Here is an 18,830-nt window from a genome sequence, read left to right on the forward strand (position 1 = left end):
AAGTGATCGAGGTGTTAAACAAAAACAAACAAAGAGATCTTAAATGTTTATATAAAAAGAAATTCATTTCATCAAAAGGCTTAGTTCAACGAAAGTACAATGCGTGGAGTGTTTTTAATATTGGTCTTACTTGCTGGATTTGCAGTATGTTATGGTCAAACTGGTAATAAAATAACTCATAATAAACATCATAAACATTGCGATAAATGGATCCTGCGTAAGTTCTTAATATTCTTAATATTTAAATCAAGCAAATAAACATGAACACATGTTTATTAAAATAAATAAAAATTATTGTTTTTTGTAAGGCTCAGAATTATAATTCTCCTAGTAGATATGATTCTTAAAATATTTCATATGTATTACATAATTCCTACAGAATTGAAATTAGGGAAGGTAATAATCGAACGAATTTTTAAGACTTATATTCTTTTTAACTTGTATATTTTTGTACCAAATTCGGGGTTCAAAATAAGTTTCAAGAAATATTATAAGTCTTGTGTGATACATTTGATAATTCAGATAATTATTTTCTAAGTTCAGGTTGTTTATACTATAAGTTCACAATTGAGTGAAAGTTTCAATACAAAATTCTGAAGAATTATTTTGTACTTTTCACGAGTCAGTGAGTTTAGTCGCTAATCATTATCAGAAGAACAACGTTTGATTTTTAACATAAATCTTAGTTAAAATAAAATAAGGTTTCTATTTTTTAGTGCAAAAATTTTATTTTCTGACCTTCTTGGCTCTGAAATTTAAAGCTATCCTAGCAGTTGGATCAATTTGGGCAATAGCCTTTATATTTGGAAAAATATTAACAGCATTTAAAATTGCCGAATATATGAAAAGTGAGTATTATGCTACCCAAAACGAGACAGAAACTTTCCAATTTATGTCCACTTTCTTGCAGTATATTTTACCTAAGTCATTCCTTTTCAGAAAAAGATAAACCAGAAATAATATATTCTAAACCACATTACCATTATAAGAGTTTACATCCACCTTCAGACTATGCTTTTGATTTCCCCTCAAAAGGTGTTGAATTGGGATCTAATGGCCATATAAATTCATCTCCTGGATATGGAAGAAGTTATACAATGACAAACAGTAATGATTCATTTATCAGTTTAAATATGCTTTTCGAAAATATCAGAAGGTAAGAATGGTACAAAAAACTACAACAACTTCAACTTTCTAATATGGGACACGCATAATATTTAATACCAAATATAAGTTGTACGAATCCACAACTTCATAAATGAACTATCCGAAATAATATTTTGATGCAAATTTATGAATTGACATTGACATGAAAGTACAGCACGATTCAAATTTTGTAAATAAAATGTTTCAAAATGAATATTAATCACACTTATTAGTCACTGCTTAATGTATGTCAATATAGTGGCGATTCTGAACAATAAGTACATGTTGAAAAAATTATTACTAAGTTGATATTGTTGCAGATCAAATTTAACAGAGATGGTATTCGAAGAAATGAACTTGAACACACAACCCTGTAAAATGAAGTTTGTGTGTGAAGCAGATTTTAATGCAAAGCAAAGTATTATATTGGAAAAAATATTTAATTTGTTCATGTAAGTTATTTGTTATGAATGAGCAGCAATGCTAATAGAATTAATTAATAAGTTAACTATCTCATATTTATTTGAATACATTTAGTTTTCCTTTTTTAATCTCCTTGGAGTCTAGAACAAGAAAGTTTATTATTTTTAAAATTAACACTTAATATATTTTATTTTTTGAACAATTTAAAAAATAGTAAGGTAGAAATTATGATACTGCTCCTTTTTCTTGACATTCTCTATATTCTTAATTCAGAAGTTACAGTTCATATTTTCCCTATCTAAGATCTTTTATCTAATTATTCTGATCTGAGAGTATTATATGATTTATATCTTGAAGATTTTCAAAAAGATATTAATCTCAGTGTAGAACATATTCGATAAAAATGAAGCTTTTTATTTAATGTTCCAAAAATATGTTATAGATTGCACTCTATCTTTCCAGTCTTTCTATTATAGATCTTATAACCATTATATTTATGTCATCAATATTTCGTAATAATCAATAACATATATAATCAAAATTATTCAGCTGTCTACCATATAAACTAATTAATAATGTCATATTGTTTGCTTATTGTTTAGAGACGACTCCTATAAAAAATACAGAACGAATATAGCCATTAAGAGGGTAGAAGAGTGTACGAGATTATATCCAAAATGTGAAAAAGTGATACCTACATAAGGAAATCAACTGAAAAATTTATTTATTTATTATATTTATTAATTTATTTATTTATGTTTATTCAATATATTTTAACGAAGTTAAGGTTTTGAGTATTATTTATCATCACTACTACTAAAAATTATTTCATATGGAAATGGTGCTTTGTTATGATGACAGTATAATCAATTCGATACACATAAATAATTTGGTGATTATATAACTAACGCCATGTACTCCGGTCTAACGTCTGGTCCAGGTTTTGCCTAGATCCGGGAGAAATTTTAAGTGTCGGATTGTGCTAGGTTTTAATTTTATATAAATAGTCCAACAATCTTTTTGCAAATATGGTTTACTTCGCTACCGAAGAGAGGAAAAGCTTCAGACGTATTTGGTTCCATCCTATTTTAGAAACATGTCAACTATATAGTGCATTCATTCAAAGACAAAATACCAACATGAGAAACTATTTTGTAAACCATTCTCCAATTATTTCTGGTTCTGTTGTTGTCCTTATAAATATCTAATGTTCTGTCCCCAAATTCAGGTCTTTTTGTACAAGACTCACTAATAAATGTACATCTAGATTCGTAGATGTCTTGAATAAGCACAAGGATACACCAAATAACACAATTTGTTTTGAACCACACTTTTTGAAGATTGAAGAGAGACTGAAGTATTGGATACGCGCCGGGTGTGTTCACTTTAATTTAGTACAATGACTCACTACCTGTCTTTCGAGAAAACTCCAGTCTGTGCGTGTAGAGAATGCCCGGGTGAACACCCGTACATCTTTGCTCCCCGACAACATAGCATGTCATTACTCATGCCTCTAAATGTACTTCCACTTTTGCCGGATCTGGACAATACCCGGACCGGTCGTTAGTCCGGACCGTGTGTCCCCTGCGTAATCGATTATTTTACCACTACAAATTGTCCACCATATCTCGAACGCTTTTAATGGATTTCTCCACTACTCTCCAAAATTCATTGCTCACTTAATCCTTCGTAAAAGTGACATTTATGTAATCTACAAAATGAAAAATATTTTAGATACTTCAATTACAAGACCAAAATCAATTATAAAAAAGAAGAAGTAAACTTCAAACTTCAGAGTTCCAGCATTATGTATAAATAAAAATGGCATCCTCCAATAGAGGAGAAGCTGTTCAAAAACAAATTCAACAGGACTGGGTAAACAGAGAATATATAGAAATAATTACTATAAGTATAAAGAAAATCACAGATTTTTTAAATTCGTTTGGTAAGTTTGTATTACATTAACAAATGATATTTAGCAACAATTATAAATTTCACAGATTTGTCTTGTCGATCAAAACTAGCTGGCTTAAACGAAAAACTCACCATCCTCGAAAGAAAAATTGACTATTTGGAGGCTTGTGTAAGTATTTTAGTTATATAACTTGGAAATTGCATAATGCCTTTATAAATGATAGAAAAATGTTAGTTGAGAGAATTTATCTCTGATATTAAATTTGTTTTTTTAGGTAACAAAAGGTGAAACACTTACATGAGACCAGCTGGTTTAATTTAAGTACATTACTATGTCCATTAGCTCTCCCTTTTCAAGGTGTTTATCACCAGTAATTTTACAGCAAAGTAGAAGTCTTTTTTATTGGATTAATTTACAATTTAATGCTTTGGATATTGATCGTATTAAAAAACTTGGACCTGATAGAACATGTGCAGAATGGATTTTAAGGAATGGTGGTAGTGTAAAATTTATGAATTTCACAGAATATTCTAGTGACTATAATGAGCTACCTCCCGAAGAAACAATTGTTAAGTTGAAAGAAGTAGATGCTTCCCATACAAATATTATGCATTGTGGTTTTGAACATTTCAAGGGTTGTAAATATATTGATACTTTAATTTTTCACAAATGCTTTTATGTTAATGATGAAGCCTTAGTATCATTACATTATTTGAAAAGTTCATTAAAAAAACTAAAAGTCAGTTGTTGCCCAAGTGTAACTGATAAAGGAGTTTCAAGTTTAGCTGGTTTAAAACACTTATCAAGTTTGAATTTATGTGAATTGCAGTCTGTTCAAAAATTGGATGAAACTATTGAAAAATTAAAAAGTAGTTTACCCAATTGTAAATTAGATTGTACTTAGTAATAAATTCAATTTTTGACTCCTTATTTATTTTAAAGAGAGAACAGATTTTCTCCTTATTTTAACTATAACAGAAATATTCTATTGTAAATTGGATAAAATTGTAGTAATGTACTGTAATTTTTATTATATAAATATATTTATCAAAGTATAAATGTGATTTTTTTATATTTGATAATATTGAAAAATGATTTCAAAACTTAAATGAAAGCATTGTAATTGAATTTTTAATGGAAAGTCTACTACAACACTTTTTTTCATGCTATATGCTGGAGTGGGGCTATTTTACACAATCGAAGGACACATCAAATTCCAAGAAGTAAAATATAAGCAAAGCTAAATGGTAGCTCTTTGAATGAAGGTACATAAATAAATTTTTGAAAATATTTCCATCAATAAATTGAGGTTTAGATGCTTAGTCCCAATTGTAGTAATACCTATCCACCAATTCCTGTCTTTTACCTAATTATCATTATTTTATACAAGGTGATTAAGTAGGTATGTTAATTTCTAGAATCAATTGTATGTGAAAAATAAGGGTATGTCTTTACATGCAATTTCACCTAAAACTGAAAAATAATTTAGATACAACCATTTAAAAGGAACCTTTTTTTAAAAAAATGTGCCAAACTGTTTTGATCGCTTAGTTTTCAATCTAATTTATGTAAAGATTTTCTATTAACCTTTTTTTATTTATAACCTCGCCTAAAAGTTTTGAGATCCCATTCTCAAAATTATGAATAAGCAAATTAAAATATAATAAAATCTTCTTTTTGGCCATTGTGGTCTTGTAACACTTACAAGGGAAACTAACAGACGCAGATGAGTCCTATTCAAATGACCTGAAAATATTATAAATAAGTAGACATTTTGCATCTGTTTAAGCAGTGATTTTTTCACCACTACATTCAATGTATTGATTTATATTATAAGATTGACAAAATTGGAAAAGTTTTTTTATGTAAATAATTCTAGGTGGTTGATGACCAATAAATAACTGTCCCCCGAGAAAATAATTACATAAACAATATTGTGAGGTTAGAATTATTTTGGAATATGTTGAAAAACAAAAACTTCCAGAATTTTTTAAAGAGCAGTATTATTAGGCGGTACTCGAAGGCTATAGACAATTTCTTGAACCAACATCCTCATTTAAAACAAATAAAAAAATATATTCCGTCTCAGTACCTAAATATTTCTTCCAAAATATCAAATGAGTACCTGTATTTAATTTGCACAAAAACTGCGAAACTTATTGCCGATCACGTTATTCCTTCAATTAGTGAAGACCAAATTATTGCAGAAACCAATGCCGGTTTAGGCCTGATCACAACAGAATTGTTAGAAAGAAGCGTCAAACGAGTAAGAATGTATGAATCTTGCCCGGATTTTAGAGTTGATTTAAAAGTATGTTATGAAATCAGTTTAATGAGTAATTTGCCTTTAAATATAGTATAAATTATCGTAGAAATTTGATGCTGCATTCCCTGGCAGGGTGGAATTATTTATCAAAAATATATTTCATTTAGGACGATTTGCTTATTTAGATAAACAAGATGGTGTTAACAGAGTGGAATCACTATTAAAAAATGTGCCTAAAAAGGCTTGGATAGATGGTATGTTAAATTTATGATTTTTAGATTGTCACAATTGTGAATTTGTTCATGAATGAATAATAAAACAATCAAAATATGAATAATTGTAATCATTATTTCTACAATTTGATAGTACTAACAATGAGGTTTATATTTTCCTAAAACACTAACTAAAAATAAAATATGTGAACAATTATGTATATCAGTAGAAATTTGGTAGAACACTCAAATAGTTGAAATGTATTGCTCATTCAGTATAAAATATCATATTCATATTATTTTTAGATCCAGTCATGACAATAGTAGGAACTCTTCCAAATACAAACTTTATAAGATATCTAATCAAGTCTTTGGCTCTTCAAACAGGTCTTGCATTACATGGCAGAATACAAATATTTGGAATCATTAAACCACATGATTACTATGTAAGTTTATATGTTGATACAACAGCTTTTTAAAATTACCAATTCACTTCATTTGAAATATTTATACATTTTTTACCTGTAACAAACATGTATCAAATATGTCCCTTTTTAACACTTGAGCAAAATAATTGTTAAATAAAATTTATAGGTATTTTGGTGAAAAAAATTGAACACTGATAATATGCAGTGATTCCAACAACTTGAACAGTAACCTCCCTCTTCCATTATCTTCATATGGCAGCTGTAAACACAGCTAGGCTATCCCTGATTTTCTGTGATTCCTTATTCTCGTCTACTTTGGTAGATAATGGAAAGATTTTCTAATAAAATTGTGTGTGAAATTTCCCCAAAACTAGTATATAGATGATGCAGTATTAGAAGTGGAACTATATTTCACAATTCAATTGCATAACATAGTTTTATATTTGTTTGTCCTTAGCACAATGCAATTTAAAAACCGACTATCAACCAAATATTTGACTGTATACTTAGTGTTTTGTACTATAGTTTGAATTGTAGGTTTTTACAGCAACACCTAAAGAAAATTTGAGAAAATATCAATATATAAGTATCTTATTCCAACTTTTATTTGATTTGGAAAAACTGGAAACATTTCCACGAAATATTTTTTTACCATGGGAGAGATCTAGAGGAAAAAGGAAAGAAGTAAATATATTTCACATTTTTAATAAACCTGTAATAAAATGTTTGTTCCATCCGTTTAAAATAGTTGTTTTACTTTAAAATAATTGATGACCATATTTGATTTTTTCTAGATAAAAGAGCTTATGTTTGTTAAAATTAATTTTAAAAAACAGCTTCCTGTTACAATGGACCAAATTTTACCCTTATACTATTTCATAAAGCAGTTATATGGTACAGGAAATAATCTAGTTTTACCAACAGTAGAGTAAGACAATATATTTATTAAACTGTTATCAATTTTATATAAAAATATTTTGAAACAATTGACTTATTACTTCAAATCGGACTTTTTTTTAGAAAATGGGTTCCAAGCAGTGGATTAAATGTATTAGTACCCAGCCAAAAACATGAAGATTATAATAGGGAGATCAATATATTTACAAAATTTCGGGATTTAACTCCTTCTCAGATTTCAGCGATATTTAAGTGAGTTATAATTATTTCTATATAGAAAGCAGTTCAAATTTAATTTATTATCAGTAATCAATTCATTGTAAGGTACATAGTAAGATTAATTAAGTTAGTTTAAATAACACTTTATTATAGTATAAATTAATATATTGAATACATGTGTAGAAACATTTTAGTCTTTCCTTAGGTATATATTTTTTGTTATCTGATTCTATTTTTCTATCCTATTGTTGCTCATGTTTCATGTCAAAAATATTTTATTCTTATTTTTAATACTTATGTTATAATTTTCCTTCTATTTACCTAAAATTTATTTGGTGTGATTTTATTTTATTCAATTATCATTTTTATTTTTTTATTAATGCGGATTTTCAGTCAATATCTATCGCTGCTAAAGATTGCTTATAGTTTTTGTAACTTCCACTGGGACCCTTTCAAATGCTATGTATGTATGGATTTTGGGGTATCATATAAACTGCGACCCAAAAGATCTGTGCATCTCACTATTGCCACTGCATTGGAGAACCCTGTGTTCCTTAGTGTTTCACACTCGAGAGAATGTGGATAGAGGTTTCGTCCTCTATACAACAAAATCTGCATGCCTCATTATCTGCTAAATCTAGCATCTTCATGTGTTTGTTAGGGCGACAGTGCCCCGATAGGACTTCTATTAGTATTAGTAGATTGTTCTTACTTAGGTTGTTCAGCAGATCTTCTCTGGTTATAGTTTCCCAGAAGAACCTCTGCCTCCTATTCCTATACTGTTTAATGGCATTTCTGTTCATTTCTTGTATGGTGTTTTGATCCCACTTGCTTTTACAGTTTATAATTGAGGTGAAGTTTTTCTCAAAGCAAACTTTTTTGTTGCGACGTCCTAGGGCATGTCCCATGGTTAATCATTATTTAAGAATGGGTTTTCTTTGTTTCAAATGCTACCTCACTTATAACTTTTGGTTGATGTAAGATGTCCTGGGCATATTTTATACTTCATAATTCATGAAGTTAATAAATAATAAGCTTAAACTTAAATATTAATAGGATGGTCTTGCAGACAAGTGTTGAAAATTTGATTATTAAAAACATTTTCAACTTTATATTTATTGTAAACAAGATAATTTCCAAAAAATTTTCATCAACATTCCTGTTCTGTAAGCTTTTCCAATATATATGATCTGAAATGTATTATTGTTTTATTATTTCACTCACATATTAATTAACTTAATGGTTCAAGATCTGCTTATGAAATCATATTGAGGAATTGCTTTTTGAGCAGTGAGACAAATTGAAAGTTCTGTTATCAAATAATTTAATTTTTTAGGGAAGTAATCAACAATAATTCATACTTAGGTAGCCCTTTTACTGGGATGATTGAAAATGAATTAGTTAAAAGTGAATCTGTAGAAACGAGCTTGGCAGATGCTACATTGGAAAAAAGTATATCTAGAGACGTTGAAAAACTTAATTTACAAGATGAATTTGACTGAATGCTTAGACACAAATGGAGAGAGAGATAAAATATGAATGTAATTACTGAACCTCAAATAATGTGAACCTGAGAACAGATAATTGCGTATCTAAAGATTTTTTTATAATAAATAATTTTATATGAACAGCACTGGTTTTTATTCAACTAAAGTACAATAAGTTTACTTGATTTTAATAGTACTTTCATCAAAATATTTATTACAACTTTTCCATTTGTATCTCTTCTTAGGATCCTTGTTGCAATTGGAAGGAGTCAAATTTGGCATTAAACCTAAAAACATTGTGAAAACATGAAAAAGTTCCAACATATATTGTACCTACCGGATTTTTGAGCCATAGCTACAAGAGTGGCAATACGTTTTTGTGATCGTGAGCATAGTCCTGTTATCCGTTTGGGCAACATACAACCATCTGATCGAACAAATTGACTTAAAATTAATACATCAGTGTGCTTGATGTCCAAGCCTGAAGCACAAACGGCACATGCACTTGGATGTTGATTTTTCAGTAGATACTGTTCTCTGCCTGATGGTATATAACGAGCAGATATAACTACTTCTTTCCCATTTTGAACTTCCTGAACTACAAATATTTAACTTGAAAATAATTGAAGATGTATTTTTAAGACTTACTCTCTTTTAATCTTCGACTGGGAAATATACTAAATTTCTTTAATTGGAAATTTATATCGTAGGAAACATTTTTTATACTTCTTAATAAAAAATTCATAATTTTTATTTCGATTAATTAAGGTTACCAGATTCTTCCAGTTTCTTCATTTAGTATAAAAATGACTATTCCTACGAAAAGGCTAGTGATTAATGACAGGTACAGAAGAATAAAGTAACGTCAATTGTAGTATTTTGACATTTACATAACCTATCTATCTTTTTTTGGAATTAAAATTATAGTTTAAATTTACAATGGTTCAAATAATAAGTTTATAAATAATAACGAAATGGATCCTGAAAAAAATTTACATCGATTGGAAGGTAGTTCTTTGGTAAGAGGTGGTTTAATTACAAAGAAAAAACTTCACGTTTTCAAAGTCCCTCAAGTATCATTATTTGGTTTAGATAAATTGGCCGCTCAAAAGAAAAGAGAAAGAGAAGCAGCAAATAAAATATCATTCGATATCAATGGAAGTGACAATAATGAAGAAGAATACATTGTTAAAGAAAAATTTGACAAACACGGAATTAGACGCAAATTTAGAGAACCTCAAGCAGAAACCCCAACTTATACTGGAGGTATCAGCAAAGAAGCCCGAAAACGATTGAAAGAACGAATTTCTATTAATCAATCTAAAGGGGTATATGCGACTACCAAAAACAAAAAAGATTTGAATGAGGAAAATATACATAAAGACAGTTCAGAGAAACGTGATTGGAGTGAATATTCTAATGTGAGCAAAACACCTAGATTTAAAGATGAACCGAAAACACCCAATGGTTACATCAAGGATAGCACATCAATAACTTCGTGGGATGAAGATGATGCTCCTGCTGCCAGGATATCATCTTGGGATTTTCCCACACCTTCAATTCATAAGTCTAAAAATGGAGATTGGTCAGAAAGAAGTAGTAAATATAACAGAGAAGAGAAATATTATAGGTATGATAATGATACTCCCAGACCAACACCAGCACACAAATATAATGCTTGGGCCAAAGACAGGAAAAAAACTGGAGCCACTCCCAAGGAAGGTGAAAGAGAAAAGGTCAAATGGGATAATACAGTAGATAGAAAAAACTGGGAGGAAGAACAAAGAAGATTAGACAGAGAATGGTATAACATGGATGAAGGATATGATAATGAAAATAATCCATTTTCAAGTGTGAGTGATGAATATACCAGGAAAAAAGAAGAACAGTTAGAACAGAGGAAAAAGAAAAGGCTTTCTGCACAGCAGAGGCAAATAAATAAAGATAATGAATTATGGGAGAGAAATAGAATGCTTACATCAGGTTTGTATGATTTTATTATTTTTATACTTAATATATAATCTAAGAGATTATTATTAGTGTTTTCGCATATTAAACAAGATGATGAGCAGTGCAACTTGATTGGAAATCAAATAGCTGTATCACTTCAAGACTGTCATTGCTGCTGTTACCAATAGGCAATTATTTCATCAATTCAATTATTAGAACTATTTTGTTGATATATAAAGGATAACTTGCATTTTTTTAGGTATATTGTAATGAAAATGTTCATATTTTGCTTTTGCTTTCATTTCTCAACTGTGGATTTTCAGGTGTTGTGCAGTCAGTAGACCTCAATGAAGACTTTGACGAAGAATCAATAGACAGAGTTCATCTGCTAGTTCATAACATAGTGCCTCCTTTTCTTGATGGTAGGATAGTATTTACAAAACAACCTGAACCTGTTATCCCTGTTCGAGACCCTACATCAGATATGGCATTGGTTGCTAGAAAAGGTTCACATCTTGTCAGGGTTTACAGAGAACAGAAGGAAAGAAGAAAAGCACAAAAGAAGCATTGGGAATTGGGAGGGACTAAGTTTGGTAACATAATGGGTATAAAGAAAACCGAGGATGAAGAAGATAAAAAATATAATAAAGAAGATGATAGTACAGATTACAAGACTGATCACAAATTTGCTGAACATATGAAAGATACAGGTAAAACAATATATAAATTAGACTAGGCTTGTAATTTGAGTTTTATACCTTTTTTTTTCAAATTTTCATAGGTACGGCTAGTAGTGATTTTTCTAGGAAAAAAACTATATCTGAACAGAGAAGATATTTACCTGCTTTTGCTGTTAGACAAGAATTATTAAACATAATTAGAGAGAATTCTGTAGTAATTATAGTGGGAGAAACAGGAAGTGGAAAAACTACACAACTAACTCAGTACTTACATGAAGAAGGATATAGTAAATATGGTATGATAGGATGTACACAGCCTCGAAGAGTTGCAGCTATGTCAGTGGCTAAAAGAGTAAGTGATGAAATGGGAACTCAGTTAGGAGAAGAAGTGGGTTATGCTATTAGATTTGAAGACTGCACTTCTGAGAAAACTGTCATAAAATATATGACTGATGGTATACTTCTCAGAGAAAGTTTACGTGAATCAGATTTGGATCATTATAGTGCTATCATTATGGATGAAGCTCACGAACGATCCTTAAGTACTGATGTACTTTTTGGTTTGTTAAGAGAAATTGTTGCCAGACGTCATGATCTTAAATTGATTGTTACTTCTGCTACTATGGATAGCAGCAAATTTTCATTGTTTTTTGGAAATGTACCTACTTTTACAATACCAGGTGTGTATTCATATCTTGATATATAACTAAACTAAATTGAACAATTATATTAGCAAAATATATTTTTCCAAAATTTTGTGTGAATCAGTAGCTCCACATAATAACATTTGGTGCAGTTTGAGAATAGTATCAAATATTTTTATCAACTGTTAAAGTAAGTGGGTTTTGTCTTTTCTAGAAATACAAACATTTCATTAATCCTTTATTCAAATTTGCAGGTCGAACATTTCCTGTAGAAACATTGTTCAGCAAAAATCCTGTAGAAGATTATGTAGATGCAGCAGTAAAACAAGCTTTGCAAATTCATCTTCAGCCACCATCAGGTGACATTCTCATCTTTATGCCAGGTCAAGAAGATATTGAAGTAACTTGCGAAGTTTTAGCGGAAAGACTAAAAGAAATAGATAACGCTCCAGAATTGTCCATTCTACCAATTTATTCTCAGTTACCGTCAGATCTTCAAGCTAAAATATTTCAGAAATCTCCTGAAGGTATAAGAAAATGTGTAGTTGCTACAAATATAGCTGAAACATCTTTAACTGTTGATGGAATTATTTTTGTTATTGATTCTGGTTATTGTAAATTGAAAGTTTATAATCCTCGAATTGGTATGGATGCTTTGCAGGTGAGTGCTGAATGGCTAATAGTTATATTTACTTATCATGAGAATAATCTTTATAAACCAGAGAGATATTTATATATACTAGGTGTAAAAACAATGTTTATAGGAAATCTATAATTGGTTCATTATTTAGCTCAGCAAGATTTTGCAAAATTAATTGATTGGCCAGTGAATACTTAGTTTGACATTATTAAATAATTATGCTTTCACAGAAATTGAGTAACCGAGAAATATTAATTAAGCAAAAGCTTCATATCATACCCACCCCATCTAAAAAAAATGAATTTATGTATAAATATATATTTTTAGATTTATCCTATTAGTCAAGCAAATGCTAATCAACGTTCAGGAAGGGCAGGTCGTACTGGCCCAGGTCAAGCTTTCAGGCTATACACTGAAAGGCAGTACAAAGATGAACTACTGATAACTACAGTACCTGAAATTCAAAGAACAAATCTCGCAAATACAGTGTTGTTATTAAAATCACTTGGTGTACAAGATTTGTTACAGTTTCACTTTATGGATCCTCCCCCTCAAGACAATATTTTGAATTCATTATATCAGTTGTGGATATTAGGAGCTTTAGATCATACTGGCGTTTTGACGAAATTAGGTATTTTACTTATTATTTTATTTTAAACAACAGATTTATAAGAATCTGAAAATTTTATAAATTATCATTTGAAAAAATGGATTCATTGAGATAAAATTCTTAGGTAGACAAATGGCAGAATTCCCTTTAGATCCTCCACAATGTCAAATGCTGATAGTCTCATCTCAAATGGGCTGTACAGCAGAAATTCTTATAGTAGTTTCGATGTTATCGGTTCCGTCGATTTTCTATCGTCCAAAAGGGAGAGAAGAAGAAGCAGATGCTGTGCGAGAAAAATTTCAGGTACCTGAAAGTGATCATCTAACATTTCTCAATGTATATAACCAATGGAAGCAAAACAACTATTCTTCTCATTGGTGTAATGAACATTTTATTCATGTTAAAGCTATGCGGAAAGTAAGAGAAGTGAGACAACAGTTGAAAGATATTGTCATCCAACAGAAATTGGAAATTCAATCATGCGGAAGTGATTGGGACATTGTCAGAAAATGCATTTGCTCTGCTTATTTCCATCAAGCTGCTAGATTGAAAGGTAAGATAATTGATAAAATAATCAAAATATTGATTATCCACGTAGTTTTATTTTGATTAGAGCAGATTCACAGTGAACTATAATTTTTGACTTATTATTTTGCCCCCATGATTGAATAGATATTTGGTTTTGATAGAAAGTGTCAGGATTTAAGCAACCGATTACACTTTATGTTTTAACATTTCACTAATTGAAATTGAATTCATTTACTATTGATTATTGTCTTTTTTTAGGAATTGGTGAATATGTAAACTGTAGAACAGGCATGCCTTGCCATTTACATCCAACATCGGCATTATTTGGACTCGGCAATACTCCCGACTATGTAGTGTATCACGAATTAGTGATGACTGCTAGAGAATATATGCAATGTGTTACAGCTGTAGATGGACATTGGTTAGCTGAATTAGGTCCAATGTTCTTTTCCCTAAAAGAAACTGGTAAATCGGGACGAGCAAAGAAAAAACAAGCAGCTGAACATCTATTGGAAATGGAGAGTCAAATGCAGATGGCACAAGAAGAAATGAAAGCGAGAAAGGAAGCCGCAGAAAAAAAAGTTGCTGCAATGAACAAAGGACAAGAAATTATTTCTGCAGGGACCACACCGAGACGAACACCTTCCAGATTTGGGCTGTAACATATAAATAAGACTATATCTTGTCAACTAGAAAAAAAATTATACAGAGAAGATAATGCAACACACTTCTGATGTGAAAAGTCTGATAGTTTGGCACATTCATTGATAAGACAATTGGAAAATTATGTTCCACTCATTGACGATAATCAACATCGTAAAATAGTTGATTAAACATCAAAAGTGAGAGTCCAATTTCAAAACGCTAGAGAAAATGATTTTTATCCGAGCGCAAAAAATTAGATTTTCTCTTGATATTAGATTGTTTCCAAAAAACTAACTTCATGGAATCGATTTTACCATTTAACAATATATACAAATTAATTGAGGTACTTCTCTGCATTCATCCAAAGACAAAAATTAAAACTTTGTTATAATAAAAGTAATAATTATTGCAAACCATGAAGAACTCTAGTGGTGCAATAACATTAGATATTTCTTTTATTGTTGCTAATTTGATTTCATCTATTTTATGTGACTTTCCATTACCTAATAAATTCTTCAATCTTTGAAAAATATACCTAGCTCCATCAAAATTATAAATTTTTTTTATATAATTTTTGTAGCTTATATTTTTTCAGTATGTGTTTTCTACACTGCCATAACACTAATTCTATTTTGTCATTTCACCAAGAACAACCAACAATAACATATCCCACTCCTAATTAATAGGTGCATACAAAAATCAAAAACAATAAGATCCAGTTTATAGTTGAATGAGTGAATGAGAGGAACAACATCAATATCCAAATCATTCAAAGTGTCAAATATTTCATTTAATAAAAAAAATCGGTCGCTTCATAACAACAGAATTTTTTATAAATTTTTTTGAGAAATTGGAGAGTGTACAAGGCAACAAGATAATATCTGTTATTTTTTCTGCAAAAACTACGAACTTGGTTATTGTTAAACATTGAAAACACAATTAAAAATATATCTGTCTATTATAGCCGTTTCTGGTCATTTTAATTCCAGGAATTTAAGATGTGAATCAGTAAATGTTAACTTTTATATGCACAATAATGTTCAGAAAGTCATGTGTTTAACAATAAGCATTTAGAAAGATTAGATAAGTGAAATAAACATGTTGACAAGATCAAAAAATAAACAGTAGAAAATGGTATAAATACCATTTAGAATTATATCATTATTTTAAGAATTCATTTTTTACAATTGTAACTTTATATTTTTTATTTATTTATTATTATACAGACCAGATGTTTGTGACTGAACATCTGCAAGTCATTTACAAATTGTAACTGGTAAGAATTGATCATAGTGTACATTTAATATGAAAGGTTAGATAAGTTAACACTATTCTTACCATGACCAATCAAGTTAGAATTTGTAGAACCATTGGTTATATCTGAATATCAGACTATTCACACTAAGACAACACACACACACACACAAGAAATTTCTTTATGTTTTTGGTTTGATTTGCAAGAATTTTTCCACAAATTTGAAATGATTTTATTGATGATTAATTATATCCAACATAAGGAAGATGTAGATTCCTACAACACATACCAAATTAACCGAACAAATTTAGTATCAAATCCTGGATAGTGTCCAATGTAAGAAGCAAATATATAATAAAGAGATTTTCTTAATTAGCAAGAAACGATAGAAGATATTCTTGTATCCCAATTGTATAATTTGATATCAGTGGAATCGTATATAGGATGTGGAATGAATGTAACTACTGAGAATTTTTTTCTGTCTCTTACTGAAAAAACTTCTCGCAAAAAAATTACAATAGTGGGAGCCACCCGATAAAACAAAAAGAAATTGACAATCTGATCCAAAATAATGTTATACAAAAACTAGGCAGAAGCACCTATGAAGCAAAGTATTTCAGACCTATCGCCTTTCCCAATAAAAACGTTGAGAACAAAAATATGAATACAAGTCGAAAGATAAGACTGCACAACGTAATAAAATACATCGAGGGAGCATATTAGTACAGTACTACATAGTTAAACCAACTAAAAAAAAGTTCTGTTTTTCAGCTTGAATTTGTCGAAAAAGAAAAAATAATGGCCATATACCAGAGATAATATACTGTCAAATCAAAGTCTTCAAGATGGCTATTGTAAGAATTTTTCAACATTTAGGACTTAGCTGGGGTAAATACATGGATTTCATATAAAAAAATCACAAGTAAAAAGATAACAAGGCAAGAATCTCAATTGATAAAAAAACTTTCTTCCAAATATAAAAAAACAACGGCCAGCAAAAGATGAACAATCAGTATCTGTGGTATATGGAATGGAAAACTTGCCATATCAGACAATGAAAAAAGGTTAAAATTTTTATTCCAAAAAGTAATTTCTTTGTCTTCTTTCTATTTTGTATCAAAATTTTCTAGTTTTTTTAAATACTGGTTGTGGTAAAAACGGGTATTCGGAAATGTCTGTAAGAATAAGTATACAGAAATGTATATAGAAATAGTGCAAATTCAATAAAACAACATTAACATCTAACAAAAACATGTAATGTGTACACCTATGATCAGCTAAATATATATCAATTATAAATCACTAAATATTCAATATATATATAATATTACAATATTTATAAAATGTATTTCAACTTATATAAACGTATCTAAAATATAAAACTTTATGATAATTAGTTTTCTAATAAAGTTTATAATAAAAGTGTATAATTTTAATCATTAAAAAAATCAATATCTTGAAAAACTTTTCTAAATCTGCGCTACATCACAATCACTTTAAATTATGAGGATAATGATAATTGATTTTAGCAAATGTAGGTCTAGGCGCTGGTGGACCAAAATGTTTGAATTGTCTTCTATGCATGGCATATCTTCTATAACAATAAATACCAAATGGACAATCAGGTCTGTTATTGGAATCACTTACATAATCATTGTCCCAAGGATGACTGAACTTTGCTCTGTGGTCTGGATTTTTTCTGAAAATTTGGATTTTTAAATCATTTTCCTTTTATTTACACAAACAAAAAAAATTCTAACTGAATCTAATTACCTGTAACATTTTCTACCGTACCAACAGCATTCTCTTCCAATATTTAATGTATTGGAGGTACTGAGTACATGGTCTTTGTTATCATCTACCTTGGTTTCACTATCAACATAAGGCACTATATCAATTGGTTCTTGTTTTATCTTTAAAGGAGTTTCCAGTTCAACAAATTTCTTAGTTGCCTCTGAATCTGTATAATTCACAGTTGGTAAAGTAGTGAGATATGAGTTAACATTATGATATGAAGCACATTCATTTTCAGTTTTTATTCGTTTTTCATTGACTGAAATATTATCTTTATGTACTCTTTTTCTATCATTTACAATTGTAGGTGCTGTTTGTTCAGCACTAATTTTAACAGTGAACCAAATATAATTTTCTAGAAGAGCAAACTGGTTGCCATTGTTCAAATCCATTGTATTCTTATGTGTCAAAACTTCAATTGGGCCATCTTCTGATGATTTAAAATATGTTGGGTTTTCATGTGTCTGGAAAATATTTCATTAATTCGAAATTGGATTAGCTTTATAGTAACTCACAGATTGAATTGTAGCACCACCTCTATGAATGGTAATAAGTGCATGCTTTCTAGAAATTCGATGATCTTTACACTGTAATAAAAAATTATAAAAACTATCGTCAACATGTATAATACTCTTACAATAATGGGACTGTTCCTTCCAATATAGTGAAAACCATCTTCTAAACACAAAAGTTCATTAGAAAAATTTTTGTCCCCTTCTTTATAAATATTTAGTATAGTCATTCTAATAATCTTTATTCTAAGAAATTGCTATGGGTACATTTACACTTTCTGTCGCATGTTTCAATAATTCGGCTATTGTATCCAGGACCAAAAGTAAACCAAAACTAAAGTTTATGTTTATCAAAGAAACTACATAAATACAATGTTAGTTTTGATAAATAGAGTTGACATTAATTGACTTAATTAAAAAATCATGGTTACCAAAACAATATTACTAAATATTTGACAATTGACAAGTATTGCTTTGGTATTCTTCTTTTTTTATGATTACTGGAGATATCCAAATTATAATACTACAAATTATGAATAGTTCTAAAATATATTGTAATTATCAAATTTTCAATTGTGC

The 18,830-nt window shown here is 29.5% G+C and overlaps 5 protein-coding genes across 7 annotated transcripts; 3 read left to right on the plus strand and 2 right to left on the minus strand.

Annotated features, from left to right (window-relative positions):
* Window positions 1–3,322: 3,322 nt before the first annotated feature.
* LOC130898530 (probable protein BRICK1-A) lies at window positions 3,323–4,543 on the plus strand. Of its 2 annotated transcripts, none has more exons than XM_057807903.1 (3): window positions 3,323–3,514; window positions 3,570–3,652; window positions 3,759–4,543. In XM_057807903.1, the coding sequence occupies exon 3, from the start codon at window positions 3,816–3,818 to the stop codon at window positions 4,386–4,388; it is 573 nt and encodes a 190-aa protein (XP_057663886.1). In that variant the 5' UTR covers window positions 3,323–3,514; window positions 3,570–3,652; window positions 3,759–3,815; the 3' UTR covers window positions 4,389–4,543. Both variants share the same exon structure in this region, with proteins under 2 accessions (XP_057663886.1, XP_057663896.1).
* Window positions 4,544–5,228: 685 nt separating this feature from the next.
* Window positions 5,229–9,134, plus strand: LOC130898465 (dimethyladenosine transferase 2, mitochondrial). Its single transcript, XM_057807803.1, has 7 exons — window positions 5,229–5,795; window positions 5,857–6,004; window positions 6,269–6,408; window positions 6,928–7,074; window positions 7,185–7,318; window positions 7,411–7,539; window positions 8,843–9,134. Exons 1-7 carry the CDS (start codon window positions 5,445–5,447, stop codon window positions 9,006–9,008), a joined length of 1,215 nt encoding a protein of 404 aa, XP_057663786.1. The 5' UTR covers window positions 5,229–5,444; the 3' UTR covers window positions 9,009–9,134.
* Window positions 9,124–9,822, minus strand: LOC130898541 (39S ribosomal protein S18a, mitochondrial). The gene is made up of 3 exons (XM_057807925.1): window positions 9,642–9,822; window positions 9,331–9,591; window positions 9,124–9,280 (listed from the first exon to the last, which is right to left on the minus strand). Exons 1-3 carry the CDS (start codon window positions 9,736–9,738, stop codon window positions 9,171–9,173), a joined length of 468 nt encoding a protein of 155 aa, XP_057663908.1. The 5' UTR covers window positions 9,739–9,822; the 3' UTR covers window positions 9,124–9,170.
* A 38-nt stretch (window positions 9,823–9,860) lies between these two features.
* On the plus strand, window positions 9,861–16,874 carry LOC130898395 (pre-mRNA-splicing factor ATP-dependent RNA helicase PRP16). The gene is made up of 7 exons (XM_057807668.1): window positions 9,861–10,976; window positions 11,267–11,653; window positions 11,725–12,303; window positions 12,522–12,928; window positions 13,235–13,538; window positions 13,642–14,070; window positions 14,304–16,874. Exons 1-7 carry the CDS (start codon window positions 9,968–9,970, stop codon window positions 14,705–14,707), a joined length of 3,519 nt encoding a protein of 1,172 aa, XP_057663651.1. The 5' UTR covers window positions 9,861–9,967; the 3' UTR covers window positions 14,708–16,874.
* A 300-nt stretch (window positions 16,875–17,174) lies between these two features.
* On the minus strand, window positions 17,175–18,670 carry LOC130898494 (aprataxin and PNK-like factor). 2 transcript variants are annotated; one of them, XM_057807854.1, is made up of 5 exons: window positions 18,377–18,664; window positions 18,255–18,326; window positions 17,719–18,203; window positions 17,593–17,644; window positions 17,453–17,539 (listed from the first exon to the last, which is right to left on the minus strand). In XM_057807854.1, the coding sequence occupies exons 1-5, from the start codon at window positions 18,479–18,481 to the stop codon at window positions 17,522–17,524; spliced, it is 732 nt and encodes a 243-aa protein (XP_057663837.1). In that variant the 5' UTR covers window positions 18,482–18,664; the 3' UTR covers window positions 17,453–17,521. The 2 variants fall into 2 exon arrangements, with proteins under 2 accessions (XP_057663828.1, XP_057663837.1); XM_057807845.1 differs by having other exon boundaries at window positions 17,175–17,644; window positions 18,377–18,670.
* Between the last annotated feature and the right edge of the window lie 160 nt (window positions 18,671–18,830).

Source organism: Diorhabda carinulata, chromosome 1 (assembly GCF_026250575.1).
Source record: "Diorhabda carinulata isolate Delta chromosome 1, icDioCari1.1, whole genome shotgun sequence".
NCBI classification, from domain to species: Eukaryota; Metazoa; Arthropoda; class Insecta; order Coleoptera; family Chrysomelidae; genus Diorhabda; species Diorhabda carinulata.